Below are 15,075 nucleotides of genomic sequence, written 5' to 3'. Positions count from 1 at the left end.
CTGCGCCATATCATCCAAACAATTGAAGATGTACTTGCGAGCCTCCTTGGACTTGATCCCTGTTTCACCCTCATGGTCCTCTGGAGTCTGCAGGAGACAAGAAGCAGATGTTCTTCTCAAATCCCATCACACTTCCCCTCTGGAAACACACTATTTACATTTGGCTCATTATAGTCTCTTGTTGTTGATGTGTGGCAGGGCTCGGCTTACCCTCTGAGTAACCCTGGGGTAGCACACAAATACTCATCTAACAGCCGAGAAATAAGATAGCGATGAGTGTGTATACAATATATGACACAAACACCGAGGCAGTGTATATTCCACTGGTGTACATGTGTACCGACGTGTACATACAAACACCTGACTTCATGAAAATGTGCAGACAAGCAAACAACATGTGCTCTTTTTGTTTAAAAGGTTTGAAACCTCGCCACTAAACACACAGTGTTTTTTAAAAATTACAGTCAGCTAAGCAGTGCAGCTGCTGCTACATGGAAAAACATGCCATGGTCAAATTAAAGATGTGCAGTCGCTCCTCATGGCGGAGAAAAAAGAAGCCTTTTTTCCACATACCAAAGACACCAGAAAATCACGAGGAGCTAAAGCTGTGATGTCATGTCGAGTGCGAGTTTCTACTCCATGTTTGTATCTTCCCTACAATGCTCCTGTCAGCTCTTATTGTTATGAACTTAAAACACACTTCTTTAAACTGACAATGATGGTTTGTTTTTTTTTAACAAGCCTTGTAAGCCCATAGATCATAACAGCTTTTCCGAGAAGACTTCTTACATTCCTACATGCTGCAAAAACTTGAAAAACTTTTACCTGACAACTGCTAAAACCCCCACGGGCAGCAGTCTGACCTGGCAACATGCACACTAACTCACTATGTATGTTCATTAGATGGCCAGTCCTAGTGAACAGTTGTTGTGAATCTCTGCTGTAAGCTACCGGGATTCTTTTTTTTAATAATAACACATGCATTCAACTCTTTGAATCTGAGGTACAGGAAAAGGCAGAGTAAAAATGTCAACAAACCCTGCAGAGATGTGTCAGCATTTGCAGGTCAGTACAGTAAAGAACTCTATGTGTGTGGCACATAGTTTAAATTAAGTTAATGAGGGTAAAAAAAGTAAAGAGTGGAGCTCTTTATTGATTGGCCTACATTAAAGGACAATGAGAGCTGTTTAGAGCAGAAACCCTCCAAGCTACATTCATCAGACTGGCTTTTTATTTGCCAAATCCTCTCACGCAGATCTATTTTGCTCTTATTACCCTCTCACTGTGTTTATAGCTAACTACAGGGCTCGTGGTGTAACCAGAGTTTCTGGAATAATAACTACAGCTTGTACTAGTAAACCTTTCTATCAGTGTGTGTGTAAATGTACCTTTAGTCTCCAGAGAGGATAGGTGGAGTCTGGATCTCTATTGAAGAACCTTGTGGTCTTTGTCCCTGCACTCAACAGGTACTCTGCAGGCAGACCTTGTGTCTGTGAGATGTACCTGATCTGCAAAACAGAGGAGGACAAAAAAGCACATTTTAGAGTTTCACATAAGGATAGATGTTCTTTTGGCAGTTTGAAAATCGAGGCTGACATTAACTACTCCAATAGAAGTATACATGGCAGCCAAACATGACCTCAGCTTAAGAGTCCAAGACTGATTTGAGACTTGTAAATGAGGTGGAGTAAGTTTTTGGTTTTGTGAGAAATCAGAAGAGCTTGTTGGAGATGGAGATGGAGCACAACTTGTTCAAGGTTTCCCCAGCGAGAGAGGAACGCGACAATGTCTTGCTTTGGAGCACAGGGGCTGCACTAATTGGACAAGTGGCTCTGTGGCATCTGTTCAGATAAACAGGGAGGCTGCGCAAGAATCATCAAGCGCTGTCAGGGGGATTTCAGGGAGAAGCGTCCCACCTTCCCAAGCACATTCAGTCCACATTCATGAAGAGAGAGCACACACACACACGCACAATTCTCATTCATGCACATGCAGAAATAACAGCATATTAATCTATGGGTGTATAAGCACCCAACGCACAATCATCAGCTGTTCAAATCATACGTTACCTGATCGTACTCTGAGGCTCCGGGGTAGAGGGGCCATCCCAGGAAGAGCTCAGCTATCACACAGCCCAGGGACCACATGTCTATGGCCTCACAGAAAGGCAGACCCAAGATGATCTCTGGAGCTCTGTGGACAGAGAAAACATATCGCCCAGTTAGAGGTTAGGTTGTTACTTCGCTTAAACCAAATTTTAAAATCATGTGTAAAAGAAGAAGCTTGTGAGGATCTTTCTCTTTACATTTCATCTGAGCTCACTGAGAGCAGCAGACTGTAATATACACAGATTACAAGATTAAATAATCAACATTGCCTATGTTGGAGGGAACATGAGGTAACAACTTGAAGGTCGTTTTCCGAAACCAAAACCAAGTCCAGATTTATGCGTGCAACCTACAGTTCCACACCAAGACGTTCAGTTCAGTAATTCTGCAGTGTCTGCAGGATCTTTTGTTGTCTTAACATTGATCTCTCAGCGCAGCCTTGAGATTTATTTTTCTAAAGTCAGCAGGGTGTCCCGTTTTTCATATCTCTTATTTAGGCTCCTCTAAAGTAGCACCTTGCAGACACCAAATTGATTGATAACCGTGCACGAGCGCCACTCACTGAACGCCATGGCTGCTACTCAGACACTGAGGAGCAGTAGAGTATAAATTTTTTTGAAGTTTCACAATCCAAAGTGAGAATTAGGCAACTATAGCATCAGCAATTAGATGAAAAACAGATGGATGGATGGGCGGCCATGAACAATAAGTTACAGTAAAGTTAAAAATGCCAGTAATTAATTTCCAAAGAGGCTTTTCCTGTTTGTAGGAAAACACAGACAAAAAAGTTGGAATTCTAAAGGAGATAAATAGCTATGATTTGATAAAAAGGAAGAAATATTGTTTTAGGTATTTGAGCACCACTGCAGTCCCAAACAATTCCCAAATTTCATTCAACACGTTTTATGTCCTGTCAGAAAGACTAATACACTTCTTGTGAGCTCACGTCTCTGATGGGGCTTAAAATAACCAAGAACACAGTGTTTCTGCTCGCTAACAATCCAAAGCACTTTCAAGAGGTTCTCTGGCTGTCATCACCATGCAGGTTGGGGGATGGATGGGGGGGGTGTCTTTGGTCTAACATGTTATCTATTGGTAAGATGTAACCACTTAGCTCCGAATAACAAATTTAAGCTGAAATAGGAAAATTGAAATTCATTCATTAACAGCACATTAACAGCATGAGACACAGTTCACAGGAGCTAGAGGCGGATCCTGGAAAGTTTCAAATCCATACTGATGATTGCTGTGACCATGGTAACTAGCCCGCCCTCCCAGATTTTTGGTCACAGAGAGTGAAATGAGGGGGTCTGGCCTTGGGCCCGCTGGAAGTGAACAAACCGGGGAAACAGAGAATGCAGAAAACAGCACAGGGTACGTTATAGGACTTCATAGAACGGTAGGGGGCCAATGGGTGAGTGGTCTGAGGGCAGCCAGGGGGTTTGGAAGAGAATGAATGCGCATACCTCGCATACTTAAAAGCAAATTTCCAACTGTAGCCCCCCTGCTCCCTATTCATTGCTCGCTGATGAGGGGTGAAATGAAAAGAGGGCACAGGCGATTCATTGTACACTCAGATATGGCTAATGTATAGAGGCAGAAGGCACCACAGGGACAGACAATGAGATACTGCAGAAAATAGGAGCAAGAGGAAGACAGAGTTCCATAGAGGCAAAGGCAAAAATAAAGCAAATGGGGAGGCAGTGCTTTGCTCAGTGAAGAACTCCTGTCACAGAAAGTGGTTATTGGGGTCTTAAGGGCAGCAGTGGAACAGACACCAAGACAACACTCTAGCAACAGTGTCTTAGGGCAGCATTACACACCAATACAAAGACAACACCGCACACAATGAGCTGAGAGATCTGTCAAAAAGGCTGCCAGAGAGGCATAAAGGAGTCTGTTAGGAGGTGATATCAGAAGGAACAGCAAGGACTGCTTAAAAGTGAAGAGATGGACACGCGGACCAGGGTCAGCACGACCCTCCTCCAACAGCCTATTAGAATGACTGGAGTTTCACTCAAGACAGGGGAGGGGGACTAACAACTGCTGACATATATGTAAAAGCATACACCGCTAGAAAGGGTGACAAGGATACCCCAAAAATGTTAGAATTGACCTTTCTGCGTCCCCTTTCGCCCCAGCAAAAAAATGAACTTGTGCAAACTTTGCAAGGAAATCAAAAGCACATCCTGCTTTACAGCAAAGTGTCAAGTCTGGGTCAGTTTTGAGTTTTCAAGTCAAATGACCTAAAAACTATATCATCGCAAAACTGTTTGACAAACACGGAACAAAAAACAGATGTTTGTCAAGAATTCCACTCTGTTTACATCCCAGCATCATCAGCTCTGAGCTCATCATGCTGTCAGCGCAGATGTCGATAATAGAAGCAGGCAGCGCTGTGACATTAATATTACCTATGCATTTTTTTTCACAGCATAATGAAACCAACAAACAGGCAGTTCTGTGGTGCATTTGTCATCTAAATAGGATTCACATATTCCTACACAAAACCCCCAAACATATACCACCTGATTTGCATGAATATGATTTTTCCACAAGAAAAAGTAAAAGTAATTTAAATTTGAGTGACCAAAAATATGAGCCATTACAAGCTTCAAAAAGAGGGGAGGTTACTCACACAACAAAGGCTGCTTTTGAGGAAATTCTCCCCTTTAAAATGCATGTGAAGATGAAAGACACAGGAAAGCCTTTCATCTGTGGCTGGGGTGGCTGTAGCTCAGGTGGCAGAGCAGGTCAGCCACTAATCAGAAGGTCGGTGGTTCGATTCCAGGCTGCCTCCTGGCTGCATGCCAAATATCCTTGGGTAAGATACTAACCCCATGTTTGCCTACTGGTGGTGGTCAGAGGGCCCGGTGGCGCCAGTGTCCGGCAGCCTCGCCTCTGTCAGTGCGCCCCAGGGCAGCTGTGGCTACAGCGTAGCTTGCCATTGCCAGTGTGTGAATGTGTGCGTGAATGGGTGAATTGACTGAATGTAGTGTAAAGCGCTATACAAATGCAGGCCATTTACCATTTACCATCTGATGGTCCCCTAAATCACTGTGACTCTACTGGACAGATGCAGACCACAGGACCTTCAGCTTCACCCTTTGTTTTCTTTTACAACTTTTAGTGATTTTAGCTCAACAGAGTGTCTGTCGCTGATTTTAATGCCATATTAGCTTCAACAAGTGATTGCTGTTTTGTGTACACATGAAGCTTTTTTTTACTTCTATGTATGACTGAAAGAATTGGATCCATTTCAGCTTGAACCTTCTCCGCTTTGCTCCACTGCTCTACTTAGGCTGTTCTCAATGCCCCTGTGCTTCTCACAGAAAGCTCCTCCAGATCAGCGAAACGCAGAGAAACAAAGAAAGACAGCGCAGGGGAGGAAGGAAGAGTGAGAGGGAGTAACATCGTTGCTCATGATATGAAACCACAAATGCAAATCTCCCCCTTCCAATGCATGTCTGCCATTGCATGCAAAGCGCCCCACAGCTGCTGCTGATGCAGGCCTTTCCCTGGCAGTGATAAACAGCACACACATATGCACAGCTCGCAAGCCTCGCTTCTTTCCTGTCCCCCTTTCTTAAGTACACAAGATATGACAATTCATGCGTACAGGATCATTTCAGTTTTTCATGCTAAACAGGATGGCTTCTTCATCTCTGCTGTAGGTAAAACAGGGCACGAGCAGCCAGGTGGTTTGTGGTCGCAGTCTTGGTTTCTGAATCGTTGGTTATCAAAATATTGAAAAGTTTCAAGACTTAATTACAGTCCTTAAAAAATATATATATACAGCTGTAATCCTTTTTAGATCTACTGTTTTGTGTGTCATTGTTCCCTTGTGAGATAAAAACTCAGACATACTATAAACTGAGAGCCGAGTTATCAGATTTCCGAGTTTGTGGTCCGGTAAAGTGCTGTTACTGACAGTATACTAAGATGCTGTTTTTTACTTGGTTTAATGTATCATGTGCACCATCTTGGCCAACTACATTAGCATGCTGACTTTTGCTGATAAGCACAAAACACACACAAGGCCAGCAGCTGAGACTAATAAGAACTGCAGTTTTCCTGGTATTTGGTCATAAATATCAAATGAAAACTCATTAACTCTCCCCTCTCCTGTCATCTATACAGGTTATATTTAAGTCATTGGAACAAAATGTAAACCTGATGATGAAGCCAAAAGAATTCTATGTTGCCATCTGTAGTGTGAATAAAACTACTGTACATTATTTATCTGTATATCTATATATCTATATCTTTATCTGGTGCATCCAAACACCTCAGTTGTGGTGCTAACCTTCTAAAGCCTGCTACATTCAATTGGCATTAGCAGTTTTTTCGACGTTACACTCCACCTCACCCAGCTCATCTCCAGCTGGTCAGGCTACAACACGCAGTGCCTCTTTGGGGATGCCGGCGAGCTTCTTCCACCAGAGTGCACCAGGCCATACATGTCAAATACAGTGTAGACGGTGTACAAAACACCGGTTAGCTAGAGGCTCTCGGTGGATTTCAATGGGGACCCAACTGCATGAGAGGCCTCAGTGTTCTGGCTAGAGTCTCTGACAGCACTGGGCCTTGACAAAAGAAAGAAGGAGGGTGGGAGAGAGAGAGAGTGTGCATACTGACATCCTCCCAGCTGGCCTGGTCATTGATGAGCCTCAGCCCCGTTAGGAGCCAGAGATGGCACGACTCATGAATGGCGCCTTTCTTCTGCCACCCCAGCCCACCCCCTTCACCTCAGCCCTTTCACCCAGCCCTGTGCCAACCCACCCAATCCCTACACCTCACCTCACACCCCCCTTACTTACCATCCCTACCGCGCCACTGCCAGTAGCCCCCTCCCCCCTCAGCCCCGAAACAAACACACATAGACACAGACATTGCATTAAAACCCTCAAACTAGGGCGCCGAGGCCAGGGAAGTGCTCCCCTCCCCACTCGCCTGTCCGCCCTCTGCTCTGCTGAACAGTGCCTGCGCTTGGCTGGCCTGCCAGCCCACACACACACACACACACACAGATACGCTCACACAGATACACGCACACAGTTGACATCACAGGGTGTGTGGATGTCAGGATGTATCCATCAGGCTGACCTTCCCTTAGCTTGGCTCCACAAGGGAGACTGATGGATCCCCGCAACCAGACAGCATTTACATAGGCACAAATGTAGAACACACACAGACACACACAAACACAAAAGTCAGCCAGTCTTTGGTAATGGGTTTGATCTTTTCCTTTACATCTCAAAGACTTCGTCATCGGCTCTTATGTAATCACATTCTCTTGAATAGCCAGGCGGTAATAGGTAAAGAGCAGAAGGCATCATCAAAGTAAATAAGTATAGTAGCAAACATAGCCAGTATAATCGTATGCTGGTTGAAAGCACAGTTATGAAATAGTGATGGTAGGGGACAGAGATAGCTGCCCAGTGCTAACAGGAAAAAGCACTTCATGAGAAAAAAGCCTGCCATTGACTTTTCTCCACTTTATCCCCTTCAATTCTTCCCTTTTCCTCCCTTCTCTTTGCCTCTTCCTTTCCCCCCGTCCCACGCTTTGCCCTTGCTTAATGTAAAAGGCTCGGGTTGGTGCTGCGAATGACTCCCTTCCTTCCCCTGGGTATTCATCTACATATTCATGCCCTCAAAGGTTCCTCCACAGCCTCTTTGAAGGTGCACCATAGAGAAACACTTTCCTAGATATATTGCATGGTGGTCGCTGGCTGTGAAATCAATGTGCGGAGTTACACCCCCTGCTGTGCACCTGTGGCTCCAACTCACACGCACACACATATACAGTACACTACACCTCACAAACCGCTACGCCTGCTCCCATTACATTAGGAATTGCTGTACAGTGCACAAGCCAATCGTGGGATGCAAAGATTGTGTAAATTTGCTTTTATGCAGGCAGGGACTGCAGATCGCATTTAAATTTAGAGCTTGTGCGTTCCAGGTGGTTGAGAGGCAGAAACGGGAGGGGGATATCTGGACAAGGCAAACTTTTTCTTTTTTTACAGAGTCCTTGAGAGACGTTGTCTTGCTCTCTAAGCAGGGGCGACATTCCTGGTGTTCAAGGTCTTGAAAACAGGGCTCTCTCTCGCTCTTTTTTCTTTCCCCAACTCCCAGAAAAAGGCACAGCAAAAGCGCTGACAAGGCTGTCACTGTTTTATGTGCTAAAATATTAGCATTTCCTGTGAGTCCAGCAATACACTGCAACAAGGCAAATGAAAGCGTATAGAAGGAAAGTAGGAGAGAGGATGTTCATGCAAAGCGAGGGATCGACATCAAAAGAAGCAGTAGCTCAAAAGCATGGCACTGTGATGATAATGCAGAAAGAAAAAGGCAAACGTTCAGAAACATATTAACAACAACTCAGCTTCTACAGAAACTGTGATTACAGCGCTCCAAATGCATCAAAGCGGGCCAATATAAACTATGCGTGATAGCTGCACGTGTGCTGATTCAACACAATCAGCAGCCTCGAAACTGTAACACAGAGTTAGCATAGCATTTACACATTATACATTTATCCTTTACCAAGTCTCACCATTTCACATATAGCTCCTCCCTCCTGTTTGAGGCATTTTATATAGTGAAATATTCAGTGGGCAGAGAGCCACCCCTGTCACTGTGGCACACATGGCACATTGTCGCAGCATGGCACAGTCAATATTAGCACACAGGATATGCCACATTCTGTCACGTTGCATGACCCTTTGTTATTACATACAGGCTTGTTATCAAATCATTGTATTCACAGCAGTATTAGATAACATATCAGATCTAGTGTTAAATAACAGAACAGCAAACATATTTTAGTGTCCTCGTAATACATTTGCTGCTATGGCGACTCCTCCTATTAGGAAAGGCGGTGTAGTCCCATTTTTCACCTGCCCTTTCTCTTTCTTGTCTCGCTTTTTATTAGAAAGCCCAACATGTGCAAAAACAAAACACAATGACTGCAGCTACAGCGCAGCTCTGTTGTTCAGTTCAACATCTATGCGCTGCTTCATCGTTCTCAGTTGGTAATTACCTCTTTCCTGTGGTTATTATTATTCTCCAGCACACAGCTGCTCCTATCAGTAATACATCTCATATTCACCTGCAATGATTGTGCTCTCAGGGGCTCTCGGCAGTACCCTCTATACTCCACCCCTCACTGCCTGATACAGGGGTCAAAGGGACAGACCTCCTTCAGCAAGGATGGAGACAGAGGGAGGGGGATAAATGACAGAAAAGAGATGAAGGAATGAAAGATGGATCGGGCGGGGTGGGCACAACAATGGAAGATGGATGCCCTCTCGATCAGCACCCACCCACACACCTACATATGCACACATACTCTGTCCCTCTGCCTGTCTCGTCAAAGGAAGGAGTGCCGGGAAAAATTTGCCATCAGTAAATGATGGGTATCTGTCATACAGTGGTGCTGTCTGTACAGACAGCCTGGAGAGAAGATTTAGGGGATGCCAAAAGGGAGCCTCAAGTCCTCTGTGCCTATTAGAGTAGCGCAATGACAGTCCGACATTATTAGGCCAGTCTAGTAGCCACTGGTCTGACACTGACCCAACCTGGAGGCATCAGCTCTGCTCTGACGAGCTCGAGTTTCCATGTAAATATAAATTTAGTTTGATTCTCCGAACAATAACTTAAAAATGAGTGAGACACGATTCTTGGGAAGTATTAAAATGCCACCGCTGACCCTCATACTCTGTTAGTCACCATTATCAAACCCAGAGGAAAAAGCTTACTATGAGGGGACAAAACCGAACAGAATGCAGAAAAGCAGACAGACCGTACCGCAGTCACTCAGTCAACAAGTTTAAACAGCTGGCACATTTGTCACTGTGGGTGAAACATTCACAACAACAGACAGGAAAGCAGCAGAACGGGCAGCGACACACACTGTGCAGACGGGTGCATGGGGTGAGTCAGGCAGATGAGATTGCGTCTGCTCATGGCAGAGAGATGCTTAAACCCAAGCTTGATCACTTCAGCAAATTGGAGTGTACAGGAGATTCAGGGAGCTAGAATTAAACCTCTTTCTCAGCTCCATCTGACGCTGGCATACAATCAGAAGAAAAGTCGGAGAATTCATCCAGCAGAGTGCAAGCCACAACAGGACAGCCCAGAGCCCAGGCGAAAACGGAAAATATACCGTATATCATATAATAATATTGCGCTGGAGCCTTTCAGTTGAAACACACAGCAAGACAGTTATGTAAACTGGCCAAGGCAAACACAGTCTCATCTGCTTGCTTGACTGACTGACTGTCTCCCTCTTTCACTTGCGGTTTGTCTATTTTCTCTTGTCTGCGTTATTGCCATTTTTTTTCCATCAGTTGCCTTCATCCAATACGGTTTAGAGCAAGAAACTGTAAGGCTTTGCATCAATATGTCCCATTCTGTTGATTTAGGGTAACTAAGACAGAGATTAAGAGATAGGGAGAGAGAAAGAGAGGGCAGAGTCAATGTGGCTGGCTAGTGGAGCCGTGCATACTGGATATGTGATAAAACAACAGACGCCCAAAATCCATTTGAAATGTGGTGCCTGGGAACATATAGCTAGGAGCCACAGGGGTGCCGTGCACCCATCGTAATGACATATGTCTACCTGCCACACACAAACACAGAGGCGAACACACATGCACGTACGCAGTTTCAATCATACACATTGCTCTGCTTGACTGGGTCCTTATTTCTGGGGCAAGTGAAAGAGAGCATGGGGAGAAATTTGCAAGGCAGACTGAAAAATCCCCCTCTGCCTTACCCCCACCCTGGCTTGTGCGGGGTTGGGGCATGTACGCTACAGTACATGTGCTCCCTTTCTCTACCTCCACCCAGACCTCTTTTCAATCCTTCACCCCTCCCTCTCTCTATTGCCGTCCCTTGTTTGACTACCCTCTTCCTTCCTCCTACCAGGTCAGGCAGTAATACCATCTCCTGCCTAATCAAATTTTGCTGTATGTGACATGAATTCTCGGTGCCCAAGGCTGCACTGCCTCACCACGAGCTACGGGGCTGCAGAGAGCTGTAACTAAACCTCACGCACGTTCTATAGAATAGAGCAGCTCCCCATCTCTCTCTAAAATTTAACACAAGGAGATCCTCCTGGATAATCTTCCCCTGGCTTACAGCACTCCTTCGATCTGTCTGCTCCACTGCATCCCTCGCTATCTTTCTGTGGAGTGCTACTCTGTGGTGCATGTGTGTTTCAGTAGGGTCCCTAGAGTGCAGCGGGCTTATGGTTAATTAGAGAGTGGATGGAACAGACTGACAGCGGCTGATCCAGATTGTCACCCAGATGTGGTCAGGCCTTAATCCAATACAAAGACTGACCCCCCTGAGCCTTTCTGCAACAATTAACATCACACATGCATGACAGCAATCACATAATCATGCAGGAATATTCACACATCCCTAAACACGCATGATTGTCCTCTAGAGCATCCAGTGGGAAAGGTGAAGCCTTTGTCGATCACGAGCCATCCCTCCTGTGATTGCAGGACTCATGTCCCTCTATGTGCCCCAGCGTACTGCCTGCCTGCTGTGTCTTCACACACTCTTAACACAGTTTGTCACGCTGCATTCTTCCCTGACAAGAATTAGAAATGTCATCACATAGAGAAACAACAGCAGGATTATTAAGGCTTTACGGAGGAATTTGGACAAATAGGCTGTTCCCTTGTAGCCTCATCACAAATCAGCCTCCTCACTAGGACAAATGGAAGGAGACGGATATTTTAGTGCTTTTGCATACTTGACAATGAGAGATACAGTTTCTTGTGCGAAGATCAGCCTCGGAAGTTGTGTAAGTGAAGATGCTTTCTCTCTCTGAAGCTTTGGCACACTGTCATCAAATTTTGTGGCACGTTGCACGTCGCTGTGCACTGCATTAAAACGATAGTCCAAAAAAGTCTCTGATGTTCATTCAATCTAAGCAACGCTCCTCTAAGAAGTAACAAATAGATTTTCTTTTCTCACCAAAAAAAAAAGAGTCAAAGTAAATAGGAACAAACCATTTACTGTAATTTTGCCTTTGATCACCGGTTTTTGTATTTGTGTTCTTACAGTCTGGTGAAAATGCAGCGCGAACTCTTTCGATACAGCCGGCAACAATACGAAGAGCTGTCTTCAAAACAATCAGTCACAATGACAGGTAATTAATTTGGCCAAGCAGCAGCGCCCTGCAGTCATTTGTAAGTATAGTCACAGTTAATCACCTTTCAATGACAATACTCCTGGATTGTTTTTCCTTCCCTCTGCCATAAAGAGAGTGTTAATTTTCTCCCACCCCTATAGGACTATGACAAACAATGAAGGCATGCTCAGCATTTAATATGCCATACATTGTCTATCGAAGGAAAACAATTGCTGCACGGCAAAAATCAATACAGCGTTATCCTTTTCATGTAGCTATACTTGAAGATTCAATTATTAGGGACAAAATGACATTATTTCTGCTGCCATGGCCTCACTCAAAAAGACAGCAGACAGATTTCATTCCATCTTCAGTAATCTGGATGAAACTCGGACTGCGCTATCTGTCCCGGCTATCTCATCGCTGTGTCCCCCGCCTAAGCAGACCATGAATATCTTAGATATGCTCATGTGTCTGATTAAGAAGGAAAACGACAGAAATGAGTTATCCGAGAAATCAGTGTTGTGGCTTTACAGTTGGCATTAACAGACGTGACAATTACTAATGATAACTTGAGTGATCAGTTTCATTATCAAGGTAGCAAATCCTCAAAATTGAGCAGCTGGAACTATTAGAAATCACAATTTTGTTGATAAATGACAATAAACAACTAGATAATAACATTAGTTGATTATTTCTTTCATAATAATCTGTGCGACAGCCAAACACAGACATGATTTACACAAGGAAGTTTATATTATAAAGAAGCTGAGCAAGTGACTAAGTAAACAAGCAAATTACCCTTAAACATCATTTGCTTATATTATCTTTTCATCAGAGAAAGCGACTTATACTGATACAGACTAGGGGAAAGTCCACATTTACAAGTCAAACAATAAAGTTTCAAACCACCTCACACTGAAAATTGTTGCTTTAATGTCTTTTTCATGACGCACGACAAGACACAGACGGCTTTTTTCCCCCTTCTGAAACATTCCACCCAAATATGCCCGTCCCGTGACACCTATATAACTGATGATTGCCTTTCCTAACCAGGTGTTTTCCTGTCTTACCTTACCTTGCCTAGAGGGAAGACGGTCCCCTCTCAGTTAGCACACACACACATGCACAACAAAGGCATTCTGGCTCCGAACATTTCCTTTTGTTGTAGAGTTGGAGGCAACAATACAAGAGTGAACTGTGGAGGAGCAGCACTGGAGGTGAGTGCTGGACTCTATGTGAATTTTAAACTAGTGTTTAACATGATGTATTTACAAATTGTTTGACACACAAAGAAAGAAAGAAGTGGTCTTTTCTTTCTTGTCCTTCTCCCTACCAACTTTCTTTCCCTGCTCTCTCAGCGAGCACTGCGAAGGTGCTGCTGGAATTAGTCCAAATGGACACAGTGTGAAATGAACACAGCTCTGACCTCCCAGACACCCTCCCAGCACAGCCAATAACACCGCTTCCCCCAGACACATGAGGCGCTGCGATTGGTCGGTGGGTTGGAAATATGACCAGCGGTGATTCGCGTGGCGGGAAAAAAGGAGGGAGTGACAAGGGAGTGGTCCTCCTCTGTGCACTTTAACCAACCCTTTGCCCAGGACAGGACAGGAAATCTCCAGAACAAAAGCGAGCTGTCGTCTCCTCCTGAAATGTTCTCTCGGAACAAAGCTGCTCTCTGACGGGCAAACCAACCAATCCTTGAGGGAGGTAGCGTGTCGTAATCTGGTCCTGTCTCACATTCCAGACGTCTCCAGTGAGTGAGGCACAAGAGTGTGACCTGAACCCTTAAACAGGAAATGAGTCTGACTGTTGTGCATTTCCCAGAGATGGGGCCTCAGCGTTGGCCAGTAGAGGGTCATAAACACTGCATATATAAATACAAACATGCCCGCGAGGTGACATATGCGCAGAGAAACGAAGACATGAACACATCCACAAATAATCTTGCGGTGTCCTTCCTTTTAAGAAGATGGTATGGGCATGCACGCACCCTTCTACCAGACATTACGACTCACAGCTGCATGCCCCAGGCCTTTGCTATCTCCAGCACAAACCAGAATCACATCAGCCGCATTCCACAGCCTCCCAAAGCCCCCGGGGGAGCTTCACAGCTGGGCACTGGGCTGTTTTCTAACTCCCTGGCAGACTTTCACCATCTCCACCCTTTCCTCTCTCCTCATGGTCACCCCAAAACAGACCCTATCCTGCTCTCACCCCTGCCTCAGAACTTAAAACTGAGCTGCAGGATAAAACTGTCCTACTTTTGGTTCCATCAGCAAACTCGCAGGAAACATGACAAGGTCAGACAGAAGTGACCGAGGCCACACAAACACTGGATAAAGATGATAAAAAGCTGCTGGCACATTAATGAGATCCTTTCAAGTTTTGCTGTTACTGAATGTCATTTGATGCTCCTGTTTCTTTCCAGGTGCATCGGAGGTAAAAAGACACGTCGCCAAACATAATCTAATAACATCTGTGACTGTGAGGCTTTTGCCAGTGAACAGCAACAATGGTCATTATATGAAAGTGACCCTATAATGTAATAAATTGTTGTGAAGGCTCACAGAAAAAAAACGACAAAAGGAAATTGCTAAGAAGGCTGCAATTGGACACAAACGAACAAACAATGCGTATGTATGCGGACAACTCACGATGTACACTAATATGCATGTTAGTATTTGCATGTCTGCATTCATATGTGAACTTATTTATGTGTCCATAAATACTCAGGGCCACGGCACATTTCATTATTTCACCAAATGCCAGGCAGTATATCAGTGCAACTGCACACGTCTTGGGCCATTT

General features: G+C 44.7%; 1 protein-coding gene across 1 annotated transcript in view; it reads right to left on the bottom strand.

Moving 5' to 3' along the window:
- hipk2 (homeodomain interacting protein kinase 2) overlaps positions 1 to 15,075 on the bottom strand; it is a 66,723-nt gene that overhangs the window by 18,486 nt on the left and 33,162 nt on the right. The window contains 3 exon segments of the mRNA XM_003447065.5: positions 1 to 87; positions 1,389 to 1,508; positions 2,070 to 2,193. Coding sequence (XP_003447113.3) covers positions 1 to 87; positions 1,389 to 1,508; positions 2,070 to 2,193 — 331 coding nt within the window.

This window comes from Oreochromis niloticus, linkage group LG7 (genome assembly GCF_001858045.2).
Source record: "Oreochromis niloticus isolate F11D_XX linkage group LG7, O_niloticus_UMD_NMBU, whole genome shotgun sequence".
Classification (NCBI taxonomy): domain Eukaryota; kingdom Metazoa; phylum Chordata; class Actinopteri; order Cichliformes; family Cichlidae; genus Oreochromis; species Oreochromis niloticus.
The sequence above is the reverse complement of the archived record's forward strand: the minus strand, read 5'-3'. Positions and strand labels throughout refer to the sequence as shown.